This window comes from Crocodylus siamensis, chromosome 4 (assembly GCF_052110815.1).
Source record: "Crocodylus siamensis isolate JL-2025a chromosome 4, ASM5211081v1, whole genome shotgun sequence".
Lineage (NCBI taxonomy): Eukaryota > Metazoa > Chordata > Crocodylia > Crocodylidae > Crocodylus > Crocodylus siamensis.
In genome coordinates, this window is record NC_143398.1 from 93,560,143 (window position 1) to 93,586,925 (window position 26,783).

General features: G+C 46.5%; 1 protein-coding gene and 1 pseudogene across 2 annotated transcripts; one reads left to right on the forward strand and one right to left on the reverse strand.

Annotated features, from left to right (window-relative positions):
• Window positions 1–4,242: 4,242 nt before the first annotated feature.
• Window positions 4,243–5,446, reverse strand: LOC149866096 (uncharacterized; annotated as a pseudogene).
• Window positions 5,447–11,760: 6,314 nt separating this feature from the next.
• Window positions 11,761–25,369, forward strand: TNFRSF13C (TNF receptor superfamily member 13C). Of its 2 annotated transcripts, XM_090042912.1 has the most exons (4): window positions 11,761–12,042; window positions 12,619–12,816; window positions 17,123–17,232; window positions 18,152–18,388. In XM_090042912.1, the coding sequence occupies exons 1-4, from the start codon at window positions 11,916–11,918 to the stop codon at window positions 18,248–18,250; spliced, it is 534 nt and encodes a 177-aa protein (XP_089899038.1). In that variant the 5' UTR covers window positions 11,761–11,915; the 3' UTR covers window positions 18,251–18,388. The 2 variants fall into 2 exon arrangements, with proteins under 2 accessions (XP_089899038.1, XP_089899037.1); XM_090042911.1 differs by lacking the exon at window positions 17,123–17,232 and having other exon boundaries at window positions 18,152–25,369.
• Window positions 25,370–26,783: the final 1,414 nt, after the last annotated feature.

Below are 26,783 nucleotides of genomic sequence, written 5' to 3' on the forward strand. Positions count from 1 at the left end.
GTTTAAAAATATTCACCAGGCCATCCCCTGCATGGGCCTCTGTCTGTGATTTTCCTGTAAGCACTTCATTACAGATATTTAATATGCAAAATTCAACCTAAGCTGTTTTGTTGATTTGACTCCTTAGTGAGTGTTCCTGTTCACTGATTTGGGGCTTGTTCCAAAGGTCATTAAGATCAAAGGAAAGCTTCCCATTGATCCCAACAGGCTTTAAATTAAGCTAAATAATCATGCCTCTAAACCAGTGGTTCTCAAGCTTTTTAGACTTGAGGTATCTCCATAAATTTCATTAATTGAGCCATACCCCATTTCAAAAGCAACTGTATTTATTACAGTTCTTACCTCTTTGCAGGGGGGCTGAATAGTGGGTGCAGAGAAGTGGGCAGGCATGGAAAAGCCAGAACTTGCATTTATGTCCTCACACCTGTTTATCTCCTCACATCTCTTGGCACTCTTCAGAAGGTTTCACAGCACCCCAGGGTACCCTGGGAATCACTGCTCTAAGCCCTAGAGTCTGAGGCTACAGCTACATTTGAAGAGCCACCCAGGTGTAACCAAATGATTTAAAAATACATCGGCTGAAAAGATGTATGTAGATGCATCTAAACTGGTGTAAACCTCAAGATTCACATTTAAAGCAGCTTTCGGTTTTTGTTTGCCCTGGTATAAGTAGATTCATTTTAAGCTGATTAGATCCACTGGTGCATTTTCCCCTAGGTAAATGACCACTTAGACTAGCAGTTCCCAAATCTTTAGGGCCATGACTCCACTTCCAATCTTGTGATGACACTTCTAGTCAGTTTGTGATCCCACTTTGAGGCAGCTCACGGTGCTTGGGACCCTACTTCCAATCACAGCCTATTCACTTTAATTAAATGTCTTTTGGAATCATGACCTTGATCCTTTGGGGTTACAACCCTAATTTGGGAACCAGTGTTTTAGGAATTAGGTGTCCTGTGCATACAGGCATGTATCTGAGGTCTGTAGATACATTCTTCTACACTGATATCACAGGAACTGCTTGTCTGTGTCAAGTTACTCCTGTGTATAACATTTTTTAGGATCAGGCTCTTTGCTCACTGTTTCCATGAACAGTCCTGTTGATGGAGTCCTTTGCTAAGTATTTATAGGGCTCAAACACAATGGAATACAAAGGTGTTACAATGATGTAATTGTGATAGTTCAGGAACTACGCGAGGCACAGATTTTTGGGGGTGTTGTATCTCTTATTGGACCAACTATGTAATTGGGTAAGACTTTAGACAAGCTTTTAAGCACAGAGGGCATGTCTACACGTGCTTTTATGCATGCCTAAACTTAATGCGCATTTTCCTAATGTGCATTATGGCGATTTAAGTGCACGTCCACACATGCACACGCTAAGGCGTGTTAACGCAGTGTGGGGGCCAGCTTGGCACTAAAGTTAGTCCCAAGTCAGTCAACATACACATCATTAATGTGCCTTAGCATGTCTACATGTGCATTAAGGCACTTCAGCTATTCACACATAAATTTGATACCTGCTTTTGCATGTATCAAATATAAACATTAATAATTTAAAATCACCATTTTTAAAGCACATTAAGGGTGCACACATCTCGATGTGTGCCCTTAATGCACCTTAAGTCAGGCTAAAGTGCCTTAAATTGGTATGTGTTGATATGCCCAGAGTGCCCTTCCTCAGGTCTTTGAAGCCTAAAAGCTTGTCTAAAATGACCCCCAATCTTGCAGTTGGTCCAATAAAAAATATGACGCCCCTACAATTTTGCCTCTTGCCTGAGATAGAAACTCAGCTGAAGCAGATACATTTGTTGATTCATTCGAATGAATGTTGGGGGCAATTATTTTGAGTGATTTAGCCAATCTGGTACTGAAACATGGTTTTAATTGTTGTTTTGATATTTTGCTGTTTTATTTGTTTAATAAAACTGCTCAGTTAACTAGATCTGCTCCCCTTCCCTTCCTCCCGCCCCTTCCCCCCACAAAGCACCCGGGACATTCAGTTCTTTTCAGATAAATGTGAGTCTCCCTATCCAGTGAGTCATTTTCTGCTACTTAATTATTTATTTGTGTTATTATCAACAAGATATCTTCTCATTATAGCACATTTAGATGCAAACACTTTACAGCCATTAACTACTCGTTTAACTTATGCCAATTCAAAAAGATCAATTGTCCCTACAGGATATAGAGAGATTGATATATGCGAGGCCATGGAGGAAGGGACACATATGCAGGCTCAAACTGTAAACCCCAGTCTCACAGTGATAGGTAGTTACCAGTAGTTCCAAGAAAATCATTGAGGCTTTTTCCTTGAGTAAGTGTTCCTCCATGTGAAAACAGAATTCGCTCTCTAGCGGCAGAGAAAGGAGCATGCAAGGAGATGGCAAGAGAAACTGCAAATAAAAGGACTCAGAAGCTGAAAGGAAAATTGTAGAGTGACAGAAAAGAGTAGAATAATTAATCAGAATCACTAATACTAATACTTAGGCAGTGGCATCTTTCAGCACAGTCGGATCTCGCAGCAATTTGCAAACATCATCAAATCAGCATCCCTGTGCTGTGGACTAAGTATTATCATTCCCTTCTTTTTCATATAGGTGCCCAAATAGGAACATTTTGGAGTCAAGCTCTATTAAAAACCCCATGGCAAAATACAGATTGACATGCCTTATTTAGACCCCTGAGTTTGAAAATATGGCCCTGAGGGAGTTGTCCAAGGTCCCAGAGTTAATACACGGGGAAAATAAAACTAGGAGTCAGGATTCCTGTCTTCCTAAAGGAGCAATGAAGCAGAGGAGAGCGAGATCTGTGAACAAGAGAAGGGTGAGATGAGTGGAGGGAGATGAGGGAAATGAAGATACTAAAATGGGGGCTTGGGATCATTGAGAGAAAAACAATTGGAACAGAGTAGAAACAAATGGACTGTATGAGGATAAGGGTAAAGAGAGCCAGCTTGGTAGTAGGTAAATGTTGCTCTTGGTGAAGACAAGAGGAAGTATAATTAATGCAAGATAAAGGAACTCTGAATTATTTGCCTGCTGATACATACTTTCAGAGAAGGGGGTCTGAAAACCAATGTAGTTAATCATTATATGGGTGTAAGCAGCCTACTAAACTGACTCACTGCATCACCCCATAGCCGTGGGTGGGGCAGGGATATGACTATTAATGAAGGCTGTGATGGTGTCATCGAACTGAACCGAGGCATTATCTTTTTTTTTTCTGATCCCTACGTGCACATCCAAGGGCTTGAGAAACAGGATTTAAATCAGTGTATGTATGTATATATACATATATATTTGTACCAATATGTCTATACATACATGTATATGGAGACACTGGAACTCTGCTGGAGTAACTATTTAGTGAAAACATGTTGGGCTTGGTGTTCTGGAAGCAACAAAAGCTGGGGCTGGATTACTGCTGTTGGCAATAGACTCTTTTTCTGAAAGGGCTGTAGCAGAGATTTGTGACTTCTCACAGAGCCATTGCATCAGTGGGGCCTGTGTAAGTCCATCTCTGCCTGGCTCTCTGAAATGTGGCATACAATGTGTGCTGACACTACAGCCCTGGACATGCTGCACACAGCCACAGGAATGGTTTTCATTTCCTAGTCTCTGTCTTTGAACTTTGCTGGTGCATGGTAGCAGAGTGGTTTAGGTATCTTACTACAGCTCCATAGGCATGGGTTTGATCCATGCCAAAGTTTGCCAGTAAAACTGGCTGTAAGTAGGGACCTGGTCTTTTAGGCTGGAGAGTCAAAGATAGCTGGATCTGATGCTCTTAACATACCACTGCTTTATGTGCTGCTGACTCTACAAGCTGACATATCTTAACCATACTAGCTCAGTGCTCTAGTGCTTAATCACTGTTATACTTAGATTAAGTTGCTAGCACTCCTTGTGTGGAGAAAAGCTTGAAAACACAACCCAGGAGAACCCTAAAGCCTCAGCAAATAGAAAACAAAGGAAAAACCCATTATATATATATTTAAATATTATTTTTCAGACGTGTGATCTGAGGCAGGGAGGTATTGATTACAATGTCTGGATTCTCTGAATTGGCAGTACTGGGGATGAGTGAAAAGTATGGAATGAAAAGAAAAGAAGCCAGGGGCTGGGCTGGTATGCATACAAGACAGGCAGTCAGTGAAGATGTAAACTGAGGAGTCAGTGGGTGAGAAACAGACTAGGTGGTGGGGAGAGAAGGGGGATGAATAGTGGAGAGGTACCTGGGGAGTCAGATGTCAGGCAGGTTATAATGTGTCATAAAGCCAGTGTTTATATTTAGTCCATGAGTTTTAGTATCCAGGAGGTTGATGAAGCGGAGTTCATAGGCTCATCTCTGGGAAGTGTTTAGTAAGTTTCCTTTGAGGATCAGGACTGAGAGGTTGGGGAGAGAGTGGTTTTCTTGTGAGAAATGTGCCCCCACCGGTAATTGGGTATTCCAGTCTTTGATAGATTTCCGGTGTGCGTTCATTCTGGTGCGCAGTTGTTGTTTGGTGTCTCCTGCATATTTTCCACCAGGGTATTTGGTGCATTGGATGAGATATATTACATTTCTAGAGGTGCAGCTGTAAGATCCAGGAATGCTGATGGCTTTGTTGTCGGATGTAGTAATTGTGGGGGTGGTGGATATGTGTTGGCAGATTTTACATTTCTTGTCATGGCATGGTCTGGATCCTTTTGGTGTGTTCTGGGTCTGAGGAAGTTTGCTTCTGGTGATGAGGTTAGCAAGGTTTGGTACTTGTTTGAAGGCTAGGATGGGTGGCTCTGGGAAGATATCATTAAGAATAGGGGGGTCTCTTTCTAGTATGGGTAGCAATTGTTTGAGGATTTTCCATATGGGTTCGAGGGTGGGGTGATATGTCATAATCAACGGTGTGCGATTTGTGGGGGGGGTTTCTTCTGTACTGCAGCAGTTCTTCACGTGGTATCCGGGTGGCTCTTTCAAATGTGTGATCTATCTCTCCGGAGGAGTGTCCTTGTTGGGTGAAAGCCGTTTTAAGATTGGTGAGGTGGCAATCCTGGGTGTTCTCCTCAGTGCAAATTCGGTGGTATCTGAGGGCTTGGCTGCATATCACAGCTTTTTTGATGTGTTTAGGGTGATTGCTGGTTCTGTGCAGGTATGTATGTTGGTCTGTGGGTTTCTTGTATAATGTGGTCTGTATTTTATCATTCTGGATACTGATCATCGTGTCTAAAAAGGAGATGTTGGTGCTGGAGTATTCAAGAGATAGTCAGATGGAGGGATGGTGATTGTTGAATTTCTGATGGAACTCAATAAGAGATTGCAGGTTTTCAGTACAAATGATGATGTCATTGATATATCTTAAGTATAGCAAGGGTTTGATGATGCTGTCCTTGAGGAAGTCTTCTTCCAGGTGGCTTATAAAAAGCTTGGTATACTGAGGGGCCATTTTGGTGTCCATAGCTGCTCCCATGGTCTGGAGGAAGTGTTGATTATTAAAAGTGAAATTGTTGTGTGTGAGGATGAAGTGCATAAGGTCAGAATGGTTCTTTTTAATGTCCCTCAGCCCGAACAACTGGGCTGACTGGTGCTTCTGCAGGTACTTAGCAGCCTCTCAGGTACCTTCCCAGATGGCTCTGTTCATGGACTCAGGGCCAAACCATTTGCCAGGTTTGGAGTCAGGATGGAATTTTTTTCCACCAGGTCAGGGTGTATTGAAGGGGATTTTGGGCCTCCCTGGGTATATCTACACAACACATTTACTGTGGATTAGACTAATTAGCTCTGCAGTAAATGTCTCACATCTACATGTGCAACCCTATTGTGCTGCAGAAAACTAATTAGCTCTGCAGCAGTGTAGTACCTGTAAAAACAACTACTATCCTACTGCAGAGGGTTTTTTTACTTTGCAGCAGTTCACTTGTAGATGCTGATATGGGCTGGCTGGGCCACAAGGGTGATTCAGCGTGGGGACTGACTGCTGGCTAGCCCTACACTGGAGCACTCTTGTGCACCAGCCAGCCCCTCTGCAGCACATTAAGCTGGGTTGGAGCAGACCCAGGCTAGCAAGCTGACCTTCCCCTCCCCCACTCCATAAGTCCTCTGCCAGCTGGGGCTGCTCCAACCCAGCTCAACGTGTTGCAATCCCGGGCACATGTGCAAACAGTGTCAATAAACTCCAGCGTGATAAGCTTTGCCTTAATAGCACATGTAGACATGCCCCCTCTGTAGCCCAAGATATGGTCCTCTTAGATCATCTGACCATTTCCTGCTATTACAGAGGTTGTCGGTGAGTGCAGAGGACTAGACTTAATGGCCTGGCAGGCTCCTTCCAATCCTACATTCATAACTATAGCACATGATTTTGGAGGAGTCCTTTTTCTCCGCCACATCCATTCACCCCTCTCCTTTAAGAGTGTAGGATCAAGGCAATAAAAAGCATGCCCACAATGCCCTCTGCTGTTGGAAATAAGCATGCGCCCACCTTGCTTCACCTGATAGTCCTGACCTTCAGCAGGGATAGCCATGCAGCAGAGAACAGTGCAGAAGGCAGGAAAGGGGCATATCCTCATATCCAAGCAACAGAGCAAGAGAAACCATGTAAGAATCCCTCCCAGCTTTCCTCAGGCCTGCAGAGATATTTCTGCTGTTTTCTTTCCAACTAAACCAAACCAAACTTGCATGTGGGACAATTCTGAGTGCTGTGGGGTTTTATTTCAAGTGGTCTGAGAAGATAAGGCTGGGGCTGTATGGATGAGAGAGACCAAAGGGAACTCTAGATGAAGGTCAGAAAGTATCACTCTTCTTGCCCCCTTTTTAACTCTAGCTGTCAGCCCAGTAAGTTGCAAATTCAAAGTAACAGGCAGGAAGGTGCTTCTGTGGCCAGGAGAAGAGTGTGGTTTAAATACACAGGCTGGGTAGCTGAAAAAGGGAAGCAAAATAAGTTGGTTCAACACAGACAAATAAAAGACACGTGATGTTGCATATGAGTCAACTATGTTCTGAGGCATCTGTGGCTCTGAAGATCAGAGAGGGGAGGGGTTTGGTAAACCCAGGCCCATTCCGAGAGTTCTAGTTTTCCCGATACTTGTGTGCAGCATTGAAACATAAGCACAGAAACCACCACTGAGATACCAAAGGGAGATCTGCAGACCCTTCTAAGGGGAAAACAAACCTTAATTTGGTAAGGAAATCCATTCGGAGTGAGCTAAAGCAAGAAGCTTAACAGAAACTGTGAGTAGCCAGCTGAGAAGGGGGCGGTGAGAGCTGCAACCCAGAGAATGAGATGATATATTTTCAAGTGAAAAAGGAAGTGAAATTGCATGAGATGTGGGACTAGTGGACAGTGACCAAAGGAGGGTTTTAATCTCGACTTTCACTTGCCTGGACTCCTTCAGCACGCAATGCTCTTCTCCAGAGGTAGAATGGAGAGGAGGACAAAGGAAGTGAATGCTTGGCTCAGACAAGGCATGTGCTGGGATATAACACTAGTGGTCTGATGCTGTGTATAATCCTAGGTAACCCAAAGCCTTTCATGGAGACAGGTAGAAGGCATTATTAACTCCACTGCAGTGGTGCACCAAGTATGAGAGTCCCAGGTCACACAGCAGGGTTAGGATAGAACATCATACTCCTGTATGCTTCCCCCGCATGGTCAGACACCAAACTGGATGAACAAAGGGTCTTCTCAACAAAATGACCTTCTTGTTTCATCCCATCAGGCAGAAGCAGGATACCAGAAAAGACAGATCATGGTCTGAGTCAGGGTGACCAGAGACAGCATGCTGGAGACAGCTTATGTAACCTGGTAGGATACTGGAGAAGAAAGATTAATAGTCTGATCCAATGTGGAAGCTCCTTTGTTCCCATCACATCCTCCCATGAGTGACTCCCCTTCCACGTCACTGTTTGCATTATCTTAATTATCCACTGTTGACTAGTGACGAGAGGCTGCACTCTCCAGTGTGGCAGCCTGGTCCTGTATAACTGCTGTTGGTGAACATTTTAATAAGAGTTACTCAGTGGCAGGACGTGATGTTGAATGAAGGTCTGGTCAAGCCAGGGAGTATGTGGCTTGAGATAAGCTGGTGTTGGGGAATATATGTGTGTACATGTCAAGTGGGGCTTGAAAGGACTGTTACCTGTGGAGGCTAAGGGGGTGATGCATGGATAGGTTGAGAGAGGGGTACTGGCTGACGGGCACTCTGAAGAAATTGGAGGAAAGATACTGTGAGAAGATGAAACAGCCTAGAAGGGGTTAACAGCACTTGCCTGTCACCTGGGTCAGCAGACTGGAAAAGAATTAAATGTGTCCTTTTTTCCAGAGGTAGGGCAGGGGAAGCAGGCCACATATCCCATCACATCCCCAGGCAAGCTGGTGGACTCATTCATTCACTATCCCAAGAACAAGCCAGAGCAACATCCAAATCTCTTTCAAGCTCTTGCTTCAAGTTACAGTTTATTATTTGAATGCAAAGTAACAAAAGCCAGACTCATTCCCCTAGGACAACCAGATTCCAAGGTCCCAAAGGCATTGCCTTTCCCCGCCCTATCTCATTCCACAGGTACTGGCATCGGCAGGGGCCTTTCCTGGGAGACCTTGTAGTCTGCCCAGCATTCCCAAGATTAGTCCTGTACCAAAAGCGCAGCCTGGTGTTAGGGCAGGGGTGGGCAATTATTTTGGGTGGAGGGCCGCTTACTGAGTTTTGGCAAGCCATCCAGGGCTGCATGACAGGCAGCCCAGGGCAGATTAATATTAGTTTTCTAATTTTTTTAGGGACCCCACAGGACTGAAGGGCTGCATTCGGCCCGCGGGCCGCATTTTGCCCACCCCTGGGTTAGGGTTTTTCTACAATTCCCCTTAGCTGAGAGCAAGCTGTTTACCAAAAGCCAATATCTCTCCGAGGTCTTACATTGTACAGGAAAAGTGGATTATGATAGCTGAGGGAAGCACTATGCAGACACAGCATGTAAATCTACTGAAACCAGGGAAAGACAGAAGCTTTGTTTGTCTACCTAGTGATATAAAAGCAGGATTCAGGTGCCACAGACATCAGAACCAGACGTCTTTAGTGCCCTCCCAAAGAGGACTCATTTGCTGGACCTCTGTATCCACCTTAAGCTTGGGAACCTAGTTCAGACGGGGCAGCTCTGAATCCCTGAGCTGCTGTGCAACACAGTGAAGAAGGAATTGAAGAGTACACTCCAGTTAGGAGAACAGAGAAGCCTAAGAGCAGCCCAGTTATATGGGTTCTGTAGCTAGGTAAGATTATCTGAGTCTGCATTGGCTTTAGAAAGTAAATGCAACATCCAACTTGAATGTCTGTCACATGCCTCAGATAGACAAGACACTGGAGAGACTAAAAACAGGTCACATGTATAACCACTCTGGTCCTGGCCAAGAGACAGTAGCAACTGCCCTTGATCCCAGAGTCCAGGGAGATAATGACCTTTGCTATCACATTTGGATTATACTAGTTTCAGACACAGCTCTTTGACTTTGGCTCTATTTGAGTGGCTAGTAGATTGGGTACACTTCTATCATTAAGTCTATCTCAAAGAGGTGGTCGTAACCTATTTGAGTATAGTCCAAAGAGCTGTGGAAGGGTTATAGAGGTACAACAGTCCTGCAGGGCAATAGATTAGACACAAGGTCTTCCGGGGTCAAAAAAACCCCCTCATGCTGCAAGGTAGCAGCGTGGGGAACACCTGCATGTGTGGTGTGTGGTGCCACAGACAGGTCTGCAGTGCCACTTACCACACATCTGTGCTCATCTGGATGTGGCCCAAGAAGTTAGGTTGCTCCCCTGGGAAGAGACCAGTCAGGTCTCTGGCCTTGCTAGAATCCTTGGTCCTACCTGCAAAATAACAGGTCAAATCCTTCTTAAGGTTAATTCCTCAGTTCTCCCTGGGAATACCTCACTTAACAAGTCCTCTGCCCAATTAGGAACCATGGAAGATACATTTACTTTCTATTCATGCAGATGCTTTTTGGGACACCAAAAGGGATCCTCTGCTGTGTAGCCTAGACTTCTCCATGGAGTTTGTGCTATAGACAGATGTCTCTGAATGGGGCCCTGGGATCATCCTCTCACACACAGCAGGTAGAAGAGTAAGAGCAGTTGTGCTACACTTCAGGGGAATACACCTTCTCACAAAGATGAATAATTTGGTTGTGCAGAGTGTTCAGCAATAAATTAGGTAATGTCTCTTTAGATATTTATTGCCTTTTCCACTCCTTGCCAAGCACACACCTCTGACATGGTTGCAACCCCCAAGGGAGAGTAAACCTTGGCTACCCTGGTCTTCAGATCTAGGCTTTTATCATATACTAGACCCCTACAATCAGATCAGAATACTGTTGGCACCTCCTGGCATGCTAACAGACATGGGAGAAATGCATTTTGTTGCACGTGGGTTTAGACAAGAAAAACATGTTGGTTTATGGAAGCAGACTTTTTTACTTTATTTCAAAAGTCTGTTCCCAGTACAGCAGGAAATGGGTTGTCATTGCAAATGGGAGAAGAATAACATGTAAGAAAAAACACAGGAGTGGATGCAAAGGTGATGTTATAATATGTTAGCTAAATATAACATAGTTTATGTAAGAGGTAATGGTATATCTAAATACCTGTATCTGCTAAGTACCTGCTCTCATACACAATCTCTAAATTTCCAGAAAGCCCTGGCTTATTAAGTAATGAGAAAGAAAGTAAGAGAGTTAAACTGCTAATGTTGTCAGTGTGGCATGTGCTTAGAATTAGAAAAAAGAATAAAATAGAGCAAGAGGGAGGGACGGTATCTTTGCTAGTACTAGCTGGGTCTGCTGAAGTCGACCAGCATGGGACAGCTAGAATTTTTCCCTCACTAGCCCAAGTCTTACATCTTCTGATCAAATGCTTGCAACTACTGTAATTACTGCGAGGTACAAATGTTACTAAATGCTGCAACATTACCAGCTAATGTATAGTTAGTATGTGATACTATACCCCTTTTCCCCCATCCCACTTTCCTGCTGGGGAATAACTGTCCTTTCCCTCCTACCAAGAGAAGCACCCACCTGTCATGTCTCCTTGAGTGTTAGGACCCTTGGATGAAAAGGATGTTCAGAACCACATCCTGGAGGGTTGTGGGAGGAGTGAGAAAGGGTTTAGTGCTGGCTGTTTAACACCTAGCACATCTTTCCTTTAAACTCTGCTAAAGCTTTTTGTTTGGGGATGGGAAGAGGGAAGGGATGGAGACTCGAAGGGAAAAGCCTCTGGGTTTCTGCAGCTTGTTTTACTTCATATTATTTTATGAAATGTACATTCAACTAAGACTCCGTTCCCGGAGGCAAGGGGCTGAGAGACTTGGGTGAGACACTGGTATGGGGTTAGAGGAGCACTGCTGGGGCTGATGGGGGGTGGCAGTACAAGCTGAGGGGCATTGTCCAGGCTGAGCAGGTGGGGGGTACAGATGATGGGGCATTGCAAATGAAGGTGGGGGATAGTTTTAGTCTGAGGGAATTTTTCATGGGCAGGGCAGTGGAGGAGAATGGGCTGAAGGGTGGGGAGGGCAGGCTGAGAAGGCATTGCAGGACTGAGCCTGGGGAGCAGGATAGGTTTATGGGGCACATTGGCAAGACGGGAGAGGGTTCAGGCTGAGATGGGGTTGCAAAGGCAGAGTGGGGAGGAGCTGGGCATAGGGAGTACAGGCCCAGAGGGGAGGAGTACTGGCTGCAGGGCGTTACATGGGTAGGCTGGGCTGATGTTTTCAGCATGCATGTTTCTTCTCCTCCCACAGATAAAAGTACGCCCTGGGGGAAGCGCAGAGAAGCCCCAAGGGACGGACCCAGCTTGACAGACTGTATTTCCCTCTGACGGGCCACAGGTTTGTGATTTCACACTTGGGCGGCACTTGCCTAACTTGCTGCGCTGCACCGCAGCTCTGAATCTGACTCCAGGATGCCATTGGACTGGACAAACAAACATGCAGACATCAGCTCTGACTGTCCCCAGGACCTGTGCTTCGACAAGCTGATCAAGCAGTGCCTCAGCTGCCATCTGTATGGGACCTCCAACGCAGACACAAGTGAGAGGAGGGTAGCAGGCTCTGTATCCCCTGATTGGGGTCTGTGGTGGGGATTGGGCCCCATTTGAAAGCAAAAGGGATCCCAGGGACTGCACAGAGGATGGGAAAAGTGGAAATGAGATGGAAAGAATTAAGGGGGTGGGGTGCTTCTCCTGGTAGGAGGGAAAGGACAGTTATTCCCCGGCAGGGAAGTGGGATGGGGAGAAAAGGGTATATAGCCCTAACACTCAAGGAGACATGAGAGGATTGCCATGCCTGCCCCCATGGAAATGGGAAAGTTGGTAAGGGGAAAGTTTCCCCACCTCTTGCTGTGGATGTGAGTTAGCCTGGCAAGGACCCTTTTGAAGATGAAGGAGATGAGGAACTTCAGTGTGTGGTGGATGGGCAAGTGTCGGGAAAACAGTTTATCTTTCTTGCTTTGAAAATGTTGGAGCTACCCCATGTGTTTGAACTCCCTAGCCCCCATCCTCAAAGCTCACTAGCCCATCTAAAGTAAGTGGCAAGACTGCTGCCTTTATGTCCTCACTGATCCCCTCAGTCTGACTGTTTTTGGCCTTGCTTTGCTTCCTTCCACAGGAGACCTCACCAGCATGGCCCCCACGCCAACTCAGCTACCCCCACATCCTTCAGGAAACATGCCAAGCCCAGTTTTGGTCTTTGGCATCCCTGTTCTCATGGGGCTAGTCCTGGTATTGGCATCAGTTTGGGGATTTATTACCTGGAAAATGAGAAGGAGGCGGAGGAAAAGGGAGAAACCAAACAAAGAATCCAAGGGTAAGTGTCCCCTGTCTCTCCCTTGTCTCATATATGTATTCCCACACACAGACTCAGGGTCTGGAGAGGACCTTCAGGACCATCTCTAGCCTGATCTCCTACATGACAGGCCCTAGAACCTCAACCAGTAGTATCCTTGTCAAGACCAACCCTTTGCAACTGAATTAGGGGCTATCACTGGACAGATATTCTGTCCTAATTGACTAAAGACTCAGCATGAAAGACAGTTTTTCACATCCCCTGAAGTCTTTCCAATGGTTCATTACTGTCACTTAAAATATTGTGCCTTACTTGCAGCATACACTCCGCTGACTTTTTCTTCAAACCACTGGATTTTGTTAGGTCTTTGTCTTCTAGACAGAAAGAAGATATCTGAGACCCGTTTCCACCCTGGTTCTCTCACGGTGCACGTGGTCCAGATTTAGTCCCTTTCCAGTGGCCGCTTTGGTTAACTTGGTTAACTTGTGCAAGAACAGGTTATCTGGATAACTTGAGAGGGTCCAGAGGAGGGCTACCTGTATGGTTAAGGGCCTGCAGGTAAAATCCTACAACGAGAGATTGGGACCTGAATCTCTTCAGTCTCAGCAAAAGAAGGCTGAGAGGGGATCTTGTGGCCATCTACAAATTCATCGGGGGGCGGCAAGGAATAGGGGGCACTCTGTTCACCAGGACACCCCTTGGGGTTACTAAGAACAATGGCCATAAACTGACAGGGAGTAGATATAGTTTAGACATTACAAAAAATTTCTTTACAGGGAGGGTTGCCAAAATCTGGAATGGGCTTCTGAGGGAGGTGGTGCTCTCCCCTACCCTGGAGGTCTTTAAGAGGTCATAGGCTTAGCTGGGGTCATCTGACCCCAGTGCTCTTTCCTGCCTAGGGCAGGGGTTGGACTCAATGATCTACTAAGGGTCCCTTCTGACCCTAAAAATCTATGAAATTTATGATGCTGGAGGGTTCTTTACTCTAGAACAGCAGTTCCCGAACTCTGGCAGATTGTGCACCACCAATTTAAAATGATACAACCTTAAGTGCCACCAGCAAATTTTTGTCATCTAAAGTCATTATACTAAATCTGTTAATGCGTACCACTGACAGGCTGTCTGTGTACCACTAGTGGCACGTGTACCACAGATTGGGACCCGCTGCTCTAGAACCCTCCACCATCTGATAACTTCTTCCTGCCTAATTGCTTGTAGGCAGTGGTTAAATTAACTCTTAACCTTCTCCTCCATAAACTACTGTGAATAATTGGGCTCCATTCATAAGGTGATAAGATCTTCCAGGACTCTGGGTGAGATAAGTCAAGGCAAAATACTATTCCAGCTTTCTTCTGTCAGATCTGCCAATTTGAGGCAGAAGTTTTAAAGCTTTTGTTCAAAAAGTAAGAGTGATATTTCCAAAGCAGGTTCAACCCAGATGAAATTTTGTGGGCACAAACGTTGTCCAACTCCTATATTCCATACTTTTATCTGTATTCACAGAGTAACGAGTTCTCTTACTTGTTACACAGGCTGCTCCATGGAAATGCAGTAGGGTTCTGTAGGAAATGTGGAAATACTCTAGAAACTGACAGACTTGAACAGAGAAGGAGATCTTTTATACACAGTCTCGTGAAACGCCTTACAAAACTTGGTTGCAGAGTTATTAATTGCTATTTGATTCTACAAAATGACTCATAACTCCATAGAAAAGTTGTCGTTTTTGCCAACACGTGTTCATGTTCTCAAAGCTGCACTGGTGCAAATGGATGTCAGGATTTGAAAATCTGGCCTGAGTTTTTGCACTTTTTCTCTGTAGAGAAAAATTTCTGAATGTGTTCAGTGCAGCAAAATGGACCTGGGTCTGCAAATAAAAAAAACAAATAGTTTACAAGGCTGGCCTTCTAAAAAGCTAGGAACTCTCAATTCACAGCGGGGGTTCAGGGCTCTGAGCACTGCACAGGAATCAGTCCCTCTCAGGGGCATGAGCTGTTCCTTCCATCTCAATGGACTGTTGGCTCTAAAGCAATGGTTCTCAACATTTTTAGACTTGAGGCAGCCCTCGGAAAATGTCAGCTCTTAGTTTTCACTTGATTTTTGACTACAGGAAAATACATTCTTCTGTTGCAAAGAACTCAGAAAGATTACAGCCGATTAGAATGCTTTTGGCACTATGGATTGCTATTTGAAAGCTCCGGGTTTATCTTGTGAATCATGTGTGCATAGCTAACAGTGCTAACCTTGTTAGGGACCCCACAGCACCCCTGAAAGGATATCAAGGTACCAAAGGATGTCGTGGCATCCTGGTTAAGAATCACTGCTCTAAAACTTGAAGATGACAATGTGGAGTCTAATCTTAAAATAAACAATAATGGAGGCATATAGGCACTATAAATATGTAAGTAAAGCTGGTAGTTGTATAGGCCTCAGACCTTTTTTCAGTGGGGTAATATATATCAATAGTATTCACTGGTTTGCTGATGATCATTTCTGCAGAAACTTCCAGCTCTGTGCTTATCAGAGAAACTAGAAATAAAAAAGTGCCCATCAGCCCGTCTCTCCCTTCCCAGGGAGCCGTTCCCTGCAATGTGTTCTCCAGAACCTTGTCCCAAGCCATCGACCTCTGCTTTTCCCCTGTGATGGCGCTCTACAGGCAAATTCTCTTCACAGTCTGAAAGGGTTCCCAGATTTTTTTCCCACCCTATGCTTTTCCTTTTTTTTTTATTTTCTCTCATTACCCCTGGCTATAGGTCAGGGCCAGCCCAAAGTGAGCCATCAGGGAAAGGGGAACAGAAACCAAGGGCAGGAGAGTGAACAGCCATCAGGTTAGAGGATGAGGAGGACACAGGGCACGCTCCCCTGCATTCCTCCTTTGACTCCTGGGTCTTTGAAGAGGGCTTGGATGGAGGAGCAGGAGGAACTCTTGACCCCCAGCACAGAGCTTACGTGGATATTAGTGTCTGGGGGAGGATCAGCAGCCATTACTGTGAGGCTTCCTGCTCCCCCTTTTTTCCTTTCTTTGGCTTCTGTCCTCATTTCATTTGCTAACTCCCCACCTCACCCCATCCCCCATTCAGCAGATCTGTTTCACCATGAAAAGTTCATGACACCACTTTCAGGGGGATAGGTGTCCTGCTCCGTCCTCCCCACCCCCTTCCTGATGAGGCATAGCTGACCTTCCTGCTGCTTTTCTCAGGTGTCCTGCTCCCTGATGGAAAGACATGGCCATTGCAAGGTGTGGCCATGTCTTTTTTCCCTAGGGAGCCCATGCCTCATCGCTGACTCAACCCCATGCTCTCATTTCGGAAACTGTTATGCTTCATTTCACATCTCTGAGCATATCAGAGTCTTCCGGAGAGAGATGTAGCTGTGCTTTCCTGTGTTTTTCACCCTTCTGCTTCTGCTTGTGTGTTTCTGCAAAGCCAAGGTTTTGGAGATGGAGGGAGAGAGTGGTCGGGGAAGAACAGGAAAATTCCCTGTGAAAGTCATATTGATTAAACCAGCCCTGTGGGTCCCAATATGATGTTGCTGGTTATGTAGCTAACTTCCTCAGAGTATTTGTGAAAGCTAGGGTGAAAAATCATTTGGGTCCTTTCAATTTTGAGACAGAACATTTATCAAATTTAATTAGGAAAATCTTAAAAGAAATCTAAAAGATTTTCTAAAAGAAATCTAACTATGAACAAGTTAGGAAATGACAAGTTGAGGCGATAAGCATGAAGAATCAAATATTCTGTGTTCAGACATCCTTGAATGAGACCCCACGCATTAGGTATTCCATTTGCATGTACCTTTGACTCTGAGCCCAAGACCTAACCACATAAAGAAAGTTTCATATGACTTCAAACCAAAAGTTTCAGCACCAGAACACCTACTTTGAGTGCATAAACAATTCTATTTTTAAGTGATACTTTCAGGAGAAAATCTCTCTTCCTAATACTATAGAGAAGAAAATCTCTCTTCCCTAATAGCAAACGAAAAATAATTTGAGGCAAAAATATTTTTTTTTCTTTTCCAAAGCAAGAAGTGGTGCGAAAACTGAGGTTGCAGGGGAACCCCAGCTGAGGCCATAACTCCAAAGAGCCATCTGCCTCTTTACCTCCTGTCTTTGAGAGGGCACTGGGCATGTGGAGGTCCAGCAAAGCAATGGGCTTTGACGTGCTGGTAAGGGATAGTCATGGCACCATTGGAAGGACCGATGGCTCTCTTGGAGGCTTGTCTACATTAGAGGTATCAGTCAATGCTAACGCAGTTGGTTGTTCAGTCATTGCCCTCTGAATTGGTGGCAGGTTTGCCTCTGCATTCACCCTTTAATTGTTTTAAATAGATTTAGTGGAGGTGGTTGTCATCTATGACAGAAAACAGATTTCTGAGGTGATGAAGCTCCTTTATATGCTGACTGAGTGTCCACCTTTCTGCTCCTTCACCTACACCCCCGTAAGTACTAGCCTCCCCAGAAACATCTTCTACATCTCCACACCTTTCATCCATCCCACCCCCCAAAATGCACTTTCTGTATTCCACAGACTCTCAAACAGCAATCTCACTGGGTATCCTGCTCACTGAGACTATAACCTGTTTTCATCCAGAGCCTGCCTCAGTATACCCTTCCCTCAGACATGCTCCTATCTCCCCAGTGCATATGCTAGTCTCTCATTTCCTTTCCTCTGTAGTGATTCTCTGGAGAGGTGCAGGTCTCTGAAGAAGCAGGTCTGGGAGCTGAGGCAGCGCTCCCATGTCTGCTGGAGAAGCTGGTATAGTTGTTGGTTGGCTCACCAAGCTTCTACTGTGCCAGGATGTTGCATTTTCCTTTGCATGCAATTGTCTGAGTCTACTCCAAATCTGACTATCCCAGTTCATGCCCCTATTAAAGGATTGGGGTAAATTACATGCACTGCCTGCCTGGCAACTGCTGAAGCTCTTCAGGATGTGGATGTAAGGTGTCTGTCTGGAGGCTGAACTGGAATCTGTTGGCAAAACTTCTTTAATGCCTCTTGTGGGGATGAAAGACAGGATTTCTTCCTTGCCATACATCTCCCATTTGTCACTGAAAGTGCAAGGATATTTTGACAGCAGAGGCAAGGATGAGATATTGGGGGTGAAGTATTCGACAGCCAGAGGGCATTTGGAGCTGCCTATTGAAGGCAGGGGGAATGCCCGCTCATGACATCCCCTAGGTTTGTAATCCCCTCCTTCACGGCACCACTCCAGCCTCATTTTGCATGATTCACATAAGGATATTGTGGCAGAAGGTTCCTGCCTTTGTGCCCTGTACCATGCAGTCTACCCCCACCTTTATGCTCCTACCCTCACCTTTATGACACCTTACTAATCCATCTCTTTGCTTTCCCTGTAGAAAATCAGGACTGCGTTATTTCCTTTGAAAGCCAGGCCTGTACAGGACCAAAGCATCCAGAAGAAGATGATCTTGTTCTGGCCATGTGCCCGCACCTGAATGGCTCCCTGAAGACAGCTGGGCCAACTGGAAGAGGAGAAACCTCAAAGTGGAAACTAGCCTACCAGGGAGGTGTGGGAAATGAGGTCATTCAGCTCTCTGCCCTGTCCCCCTGCAATGAAGAATGGGATCATGGCTTTCCACTGCCAGCAACTGAGCTGGGGGCCACTGTCCTGGTGACCACCAAAACCATTCAAAACAGCTATCCAAATGAGGAGAGACCCTGAGAACTGGCAAAGTTGGGCTGACACTAGCTGGCTCACAGTGCAGATGAGAAAATCGCCTTCATTGGAGTGCAGAAGGTGTTGCATGGAAATGACTTGAATCAGAACTAGTCTGAAGCAAGGTCAGCCTTCTTTGCCTTCTATATATTCTCTTTCACAGCCGCGTTGAAATCAGGAACCCCTGTGGAACAAAGCCAGCTTACCCTTGTTTGTTCCCATGACATGTCTAGCTGGGGCAGAGTTGTGTCTGGGGAAGAAGCATTTTTGTTCAGAGCCAACATATGTAGACTTTGTTCAGAGCCAACACATAGGTGACTGCAGCATCAGCAGGCATGGATGAATTAGTAATTGCACTTTAAAGTTGGTGGTGCATATTATAGAAGAGGGACGGAGAACTGCAAAGGGGAGGATAAAATTTCTATTGAATAAACATTTAACTGGAGCATGAGAGTTAAATTAGGGCAAAACCCTGCACCATTGACCTCAGTGAGTTTCATCACTGACGTCCATGGGAACAGAGTTGAGCCCTTCACGCAGATTCAGTCTTAGGTTCCGGGGAGGTGTGGAGGGTGTCTGTCAGACCACATTCAACTTCTGTCTCCCTTATGATCATGTTCCTGATCCCCTTGAGCTTTGGTGTACCAGCACATGCAGTTATCCACCTCCTAGAAGCCTCTCACACAAGTGGCAGAACTTTACCATCTGTTTGCAGGACTCCGGGAATTTCCTTGCAAGGGGTGGGAAGCCAAGAGATGGAGAAGTGCCTCTTTCCAAGAAAGGAGTAAGGGAAGGCAGGAGGGGAAATCTCTCTTTCATGTGGCCAAGTGACACTGGTGTCAGATGGTCATGGACAGGGAACAGGAGCTATGCGCCTGCCTCTGGAGATGTACTGCACCCTGGGCAATATTATACCCCCTGTACCTTGAATCTTCCCAGGTCTGACAGTGGGGAGAGAAGAGCAATGGCAGCAGTGCAGGAGCAGTGGCTGCCAATGTGCGTGCTGGGTGGCAAAAAAGGAGGTGACAGCTCCCACAGCAGCATCACCAAATCTGCAGCTGCTGCTCCTGCAATACACATGGCTGTCACCACTCTGCCCTTCCCACTGCTGAAGCCAGAGCAGTGAGGTGTGGGGAGAGTAAGGGGACGGGGGACAGGAGGGTGAGGCTCCCCCTTAACTCCATTGCAGTGCCTTCTCTTTAGGCAGCACTCAAGGCTTGTGCCCTGCTCACTCATCTGTTATGTTACTTCATATCACATCCACCTGAGGCCACCACTGCTTTAGTTCCTATTTCTTCATGCCTCTCTCCTGATACAAGGCTTATAGGAATGAACATTTTCATGATAAGTAAAACAAGACTTAAGCATGATTTGAGTGCCGGATAGGCTGTTTTGCTTATAGCTGTTTCATTAAGGGCTCATCTATGTGTGGAAATGGACAAATAGCTGTTCCAGAATAACTCCCCTTGGGGATGCTCTATGCAAAATAAATGTGATTTGACTCTGGAATCATTACTCTGCTTTAGAAGTGGCATAATTATCCCAGAATAATATTGCTTGTATTCCTGAATGTTATCCTCGTGAGGGACTTTTTCTAGCATGGCTAAAATACACCAGAATAGCTGCAGCAGAGTAGTTATTCCAGAATAAATATCCAAGTCAAATCCCTTTGTGTAGTCAAGGCTTGGCAAATGTATCTCTGGTGACAAGCATTACTGCGCTAAAGGGGCTGGTTATGAGACAATATCAGTGATCCAGACAATAGGATGGAAAGGGAAGACTTATAATGCATAAACAGCCAACCCCATAGAAATGCTGAAAAATTGCTCCATTATAAAGGGCATTTGCCTGCTTTAAAGGTACTTAATGTAGATTAGGAACAGCCATGAAAAGGCAAAATTATAGTTGTGTATGTTTATCCTTGCCATCATTTGCCTGGGAATCTGTCTGTGGTGACAGCAAAATGCCCTCTTGCTTATACTCGATTTGACAAAGCCTTCATCTGCCTTCAGCACCTCTGACACCTACATGGTTATACTGTAAGATGCTGTCTCCCTCTTTTTGCTTACCATGGGGATTAGTGCTGGTTTTATTGCCCTGGTATGGAGAATTGTAGAAGCTGCTATATGGCTCAAAGGGCTGAACCACTCACTGCAACTGGTATCTCCAACTTCCTCACAGCAGCCATGACAAAGCAACAGAGCAAAGAGCTTTAACCAAGATGCATTTTGACTGGGATGGTCGCAACATGCAAGTGACCTGGATTCCAGTCCCAATCTCCCATGGCCTCTCAACAGAGAATGCCGCACAAGCTGGGCTAAGTAGTGATCGGCTTCTTCACAGGAAAACCAGATTTGGTCACCTGCTTCTACATTTCATTGCTGTGGCCCAGAAGAGCAATGGAAGCATGGGCACTCACTTCCTAGGCAGTCCTCATATCACCCTACCATGGTTATTGTAGTTAGTACTGCTCCTGGACTGGCTACCACTGAAGGACAGTCTACCATCCCCATGAAACACAGCTTCATAATCTTTGTGTACCAGGGTCCCCGTGATCAACCATTCCCAGCAGCTTTTCTTCACATGCTATCCCAGTATCCTTTGCACCAGTTTCTATAGTGGCTTCATGGGAAGCACTATTGAAATTAACATCATGATATATGGGGCAATCCTAGCACATATAAATAATACATGGTTAGAGCAAATCTGCTTCAGTGGAAAACTGGAGAGAGAGAACAGGAGCAGGATTCAAAATATCTCCCTTGAGCCCCACTTCATCACTGACCACTGCCTCTGACTCCCAGGATGAGAACTGTGGATGTAAAAACTCTCTCTTAGGAGCAATTAAATCAAACTCTGAAGGTGGTGATGGAACAGGCACATTGGATGAGCACATCTGCTTGTAATGGCAAAATTGTTCCTTGCAGTGCACTTCTGCAGGGTTCATCCTATGTGGTTCAAAAAGGTGCAAGTGCTGGAACTTCCATCATCTCCTGTAATACCACGGTGAAACAATTTCCTTGTGAGCTATCACTAAGCTTTGACCATACCTGCATACCATTTCAATCCATATTGGATTATTCTGAGGCAAGTCACTTGCTATCTGTTTTGGGATACACTTTTTTTGCTCACTATCTTGACCATCTGAGCCAATGATAAGGGATAATTCACCAATAATAGTTCAGCCTTTCCACCCTGCAAGCCCATGAGGGAGATTGAGACAATTTGTCTCATTGCTGCAGCATTCTTTGTATCATAGAATCATAGAAGTAGGGTCGGAAGGGACCTTGTAGATCTTCAAGCCCGACCCCCCGCCTGGGCGGGAGAAAAAGACTGGACTCAAATGAGTCCAGCCAGGTAGTCATCAAGCCTCTTCTTAAAGATCCCCAGGGTAGGAGCCAGCACCACTTCCCTTGGAAGTTGGTTCCAACTTCTAGCCGCCCTAACTGTGAAGTAGTTCTGCAGATGTCTAATTTAAATCTACTCTCTAATAACTTGTGTCCATTGTTCCTTGTCATGCCAGGGGGCGCTAGGGGAAACAGCATCTCCCCTAAATCCTTCTGGTCCCCCCTAGTGAGTTTATAGACAGTCACCAGGTCCCCCCTCAGCCTTCTCTTGTGAAGGCTGAACAGGTTTAGGTCCCGCAGTCTTTCAATGTAGGGTCTGCCCTGTAGTCCCCAGATCATGCGGGTGGCCCTCCTCTGGACCCTTTCAGTGTTGTCCACATCCCTCCTGAAATGAGGTGCACAGAACTGAATGAAGTACTCCAGCTGTGGCCTGACCAGCGTCGCATAGAGAGGGAGGATCACCTCCCTGGCTCTACTTGAGATGCACCTGTGGATGCACAACAAGGTGCGGTTAGCCCTGCCAACCGTGACCTCGCATTGTCGGCCCATGTTCATCTTGGAGTCAGTAATGACTCCAAGATCCCTTTCTGCCTCCGTGCTCTCAAGAAGGGAGTTTCCCATTCTGTAAGTGTGCTGCTAGTTTCTACTGCCTAAGTGCAGCACCCTGCACTTGTCAGTATTGAAACGCATCTTGTTTATGTCAGCCCACTCCTGTAACCTATTCAGGTCTTGTTGAAGTCTTTCCCTCCCTACTAGCATGCTCACCTCACCCCAAATTTTGGTATCATCAGTGAATTTAAACAGGTTGCATTTCACCCCGTCGTCCAAATTGCTGATGAAGAAATTGAACAGCGCAGGCCCCAGGACCTAGCCCTGGGGGACTCCGCTGCCCACTTCCCCCCAGGTCAAATATGACCCATCCACCACCACCCTCTGAGTACAACCCTTGAGCCAATCTGCAATCCATCTGACTGTGTAGGCATCAATGCCAGAGTCGCCTAGTTTTTTAATGAGGATGTGGTGGGAGACAGTGTCAAAGGCCTTGCTGAAGTCTAGAAAGACTACGTCCACGGCAACACCTGCATCCATTGCCTTTGTGACCTGATCATAAAAGGCAATCAGGTTGGTCTGACATGACCTGCCCCTAATGAAACCATGCTGGTTGCCCTTGAGCATCATCCCTGAAGCCGGCCCATCACAGATGTGCTCCTTGAGGATCTTCTCAAAGAGTTTGCCAAGGATAGAGGTAAGACTGACGGGCCTATAGTTGCCCAGGTCCTCCCTCTTCCCTTTTTTGAAGATGGGGACCACATTAGCTATCTTCCAGTCATCTGGCACCTGGCCCGAGCACCACGAGTGCTCGTAGAGCTGTGCCAAGGGCCCTGCAATAACCCCAGCTAGCTCCATCAACACCGTGGGGTGGAGAGCATCTGGACCCGCTGACTTGAACACGTCCAGCCCCTCCAGAAGCTCTCTAACCCGGTCCTCCCCAACCTGAGGTCTGGAGGCGTTCCCCTCGAGTCCATCTGGCATCCCAGCAGGGAAGTCCTGGTCCGTGCACAAGAAAACAGGTTAAGAAGAATTGGTTAAAGAGTTCCGCTTTCTCCTCTGGCGCAACCACCAGATTGCCCAGCGTACCTTGCAGGGGCCCCACGTTACCTGGTGCCTTCTTCATCCTCCCTATGTATTTGAAAAAGGACTTTTTATTATCCTTGATCTTGGACACTAGTCCTAGCTCTATGTCTGCCTTAGCTTTCCTGACAGCCCCCCTACAGGCCCGAGCAGGGAAGTATACCCCTCTTTGGAGATAGCACCCCCCTTCCACTGGGTGTATGCCGCCTTTTTGGCAAGCAGGCATTTCTGGACGCCCTTGGTGAGCCAGCGGGGCTTCTGGGCACTCTTGCCCCCCTTGCTTCTTGTTGGGATGGACTCCCCCTGGGCCCTGAGTATCGTCTCCTTAAGGAACGACCACTCGTCCTGGACACTGAGTTCCCCTGCTCTCAAGGACCCCAGCGCCTCACCCGCTAGTCTCCTCAACTTGTTGAAGTTGGCCCTCCTAAAGTCTAGGGCTACCATCTTGCTGCAGGCCCTTGACACCCTGCGCTGGATGGTGAATTCCAGCAAGCGATGATCGCTATCGCCCAGGTGGTCAAGAACCTGGAGGCCCCTTACCAGGTCATTGCCTGTGGCCAGGACCAGGTCCAACAGGGTGTTTCCTCTGGTGGGACTGTGCACCTCCTGGATTAAGTGGAGGTCCTGTATCTCAGCTAGGAACCGCCTGGAACGGTCCGTCCTGGCTGACTGTTCCTCCCAGCAGATGCCTGGGTAATTAAAATCACCCATGACAACTACATCCCTTGCCCTAAGTGCCTTTGCAAGTTGGCCCGAAAATTCCCGGTCCAGCTCCTCCGCTTGGTTGGGGGGGTCTGTAGTAGACCCCCGCCGTCAAATCACTCTCCCCACGGTCCCCTTGAATCTTAACCCAGAGCACTTCAGCCTGCCCGTCCTCTGACCCCATTCTGCTGGCAGAGGATGTGCAGTGCTCCTTGACATAGAGCGCCACACCCCCACCTTTCCTTCCTTCTCTGTCCCGCCTGTAAAGCCTATAGCCCCTAATGCTAACTGCCCAGTCATGGGATGAATCCCACCACATTTCTGTTAGCCGTATGATATCTGGGTTTGAACTAGCTATTCTGAGGGCAAGTTCCTCCTGTTTATTCCCCATACTGCAAGCATTGGTATATAGGCATTTAAGGCCTTGCAAGACTGCATGTGCCACCCCCCATTTAGGGAGACTGTCTGGACCCCCGTTTCTTACCTTAGCACTCCTTGCCTTTGTCACCTGTCCTGCTCGGATGGCATCTCCTCGTCTTCCTGCAGTCCCCTCCCCCAGCAAGGCTAGTTTAAAGTTCACCGTACGAGATCAGCCAACCTGGAAGAGAAGACATGCTTGCCTTTAGGAGAGAGATGAACCCCATCCCACCCCAGCAAGTCCCCCACCTGAAAGCATGGGTCATTATCAAGGAACCCAAAGCCTGCCTGGCGGCACCAGCCGCATAAGAACTGGTTGACCACGGCAATGCAGGCCTCGTGTCACCGTCCCCGCCTACTCCAGAAGAGAGGAAAATACCACCTGTGCCCCCGTCTCCTTTAGCTTGTCTCCCAGAGCCTTGAAATCCTTCATAATGCGGTCAGGGTTGCCCCTGGCCGCGTCGTTCATACCCACATGGACGACAACCATGGGGTACTGGTCTGCAGGTTGGATGTAGGCCAGGATCCTTTCCATGGTGTCCCTGACCCGAGCCCCAGGCATGAAGCAGACCTGTCGTGTCCAGGGGTTGGGCTGGCAGATGGGACCTTCCAGTCCTCGTAGGATGGAGTCTCCGATCACCAGGACCCAGCGTTTCTTCCTCCTGGTGTTTGCTCTCTGCCCATTCCATTGTAGATGCTTCTTGCTCTTTTATTTCCAGGGCATGGGACTGGCTGGGTCTATTAATTGTATATTGGGAACAGTGGGAAAGGAAAACAAAGAAAAAAGCTGTAGAATTGAAGAATAAAATGAACCTGCCCCAAATCTGTGAACTCCTCTTCTGCCTTTCTGGGGTTTATGTGGGGAGGGTATACTCACTTCTCATACTGGTGTTCTTACTAATTTAGCTAGGTCTGGTACACAAGTCCTTTTTCCATGGAACAGGTGCAGCATCTCACACTGCCTTTGAGTCATACTGGAAAGTGAGAGATTAAAGAGATTCCTCCACAAGATGAGGTTTCTGTTCCTCAGCACCAGGTCCTTGTCATATCACTTTGTCATCAAGCTTCTTGTTCTCCTCAAGACAGGACTGTGGGAAGAAAGGGCTGTAGACAAATGGGAAGAGTATTTGAAATGAGCCAAAGACATGCCTTTTCTTGCCTCCTTATTTCAAGCAGTTCATTTCATCTTGAATTGTGCATCAGCACCATAGAAAAAATGGATAGGAGATGTGGATAGCTGTGGTAGTGGTATAATTGCTATGGTGCTAGGCCAGTGATGATATGGTTTAGATATGCCAGCCTGTTTTTTTTTAATCTCGTGATCTTGATTAAGTCACTCGAGAAACAACTGTGGTGGATTGAACAGACACACATTTAATTATCACTTGTCCATGACACAAAGCTACTAATACTGAGCAAGAGCAAGAACCATAAGACATGTAGTAAGCCAACATTGAGTTACACTGGCAAAAGCTATTTGTGAGCACAGGATGGAAACAGCAGGGTCTGGCACAGGGCAGGGTTAGAGACCATTGGCAAGGACAGTTGGGAAAGACTGGATTAGGAGGTAGCTGAAGGTCAGGTGTGAGGTGTGCTTCTGAGGCCATCCTTGCCATGATGAAGGATAAGGGATGCTTGCCTGTTGCTGGCATATTGTAAGAGTCAGGGTGTTAAGCACCATGCCCTGTCCAAGTCCTAGTTAGGGTTACTATATCTCACCTGCCTAAAATTGTCCCTGCAGTTCCACATGAACATAGCATTCCTCCTCACTTTCTGTCCTCAGCTGATGTCCTACACTGCTCACATGCTCTTAAAAAAATGCTGAGCAAGTTTGAAATGGCTACACATCAATGATGTAATGTATGTGTGGCTTCCGTATAGGCTAATGATAAGGAGCTTAAGCTCCATCATGATGAAATAAGCTACAGTTGTGCAGAAAGCTGGTCTCAAGGTAAGGCCATGGAGTGGAAATGAGGACACAGGAGTCAGATCCAACCCGTCTCTTTCAAAGACTCCCTGTGGGACCTGGGCTGAGTCCCTTCCTCTCTCTCTCTGCCACAGTTGTAACAATTGGAACAAAATACTTTCACCCAGCCTGTTGCTGGTCTTGTCTGCTGACACAGTGAACTCTTCGGGGCAGAAAACACCTCTTCCTATGTGTGCTGTTCCAGGCCAGGGTTGTAACAGGGCCTTCTGTCCCCTTCAGACCCAATG

Bases quoted from the DNA above. Each gene is read 5' to 3' on its own strand.
- TNFRSF13C (XM_090042911.1), top strand. From the start codon at position 11,916: ATGCCATTGGACTGGACAAACAAACATGCAGACATCAGCTCTGACTGT. The intron at 12,043-12,618 runs GTGAGAGGAGGG...TTCCTTCCACAG, and splicing joins GACCTCCAACGCAGACACAA to GAGACCTCACCAGCATGGCC. The intron at 12,817-18,151 runs GTAAGTGTCCCC...CTTTCCCTGTAG, and splicing joins ACCAAACAAAGAATCCAAGG to AAAATCAGGACTGCGTTATT.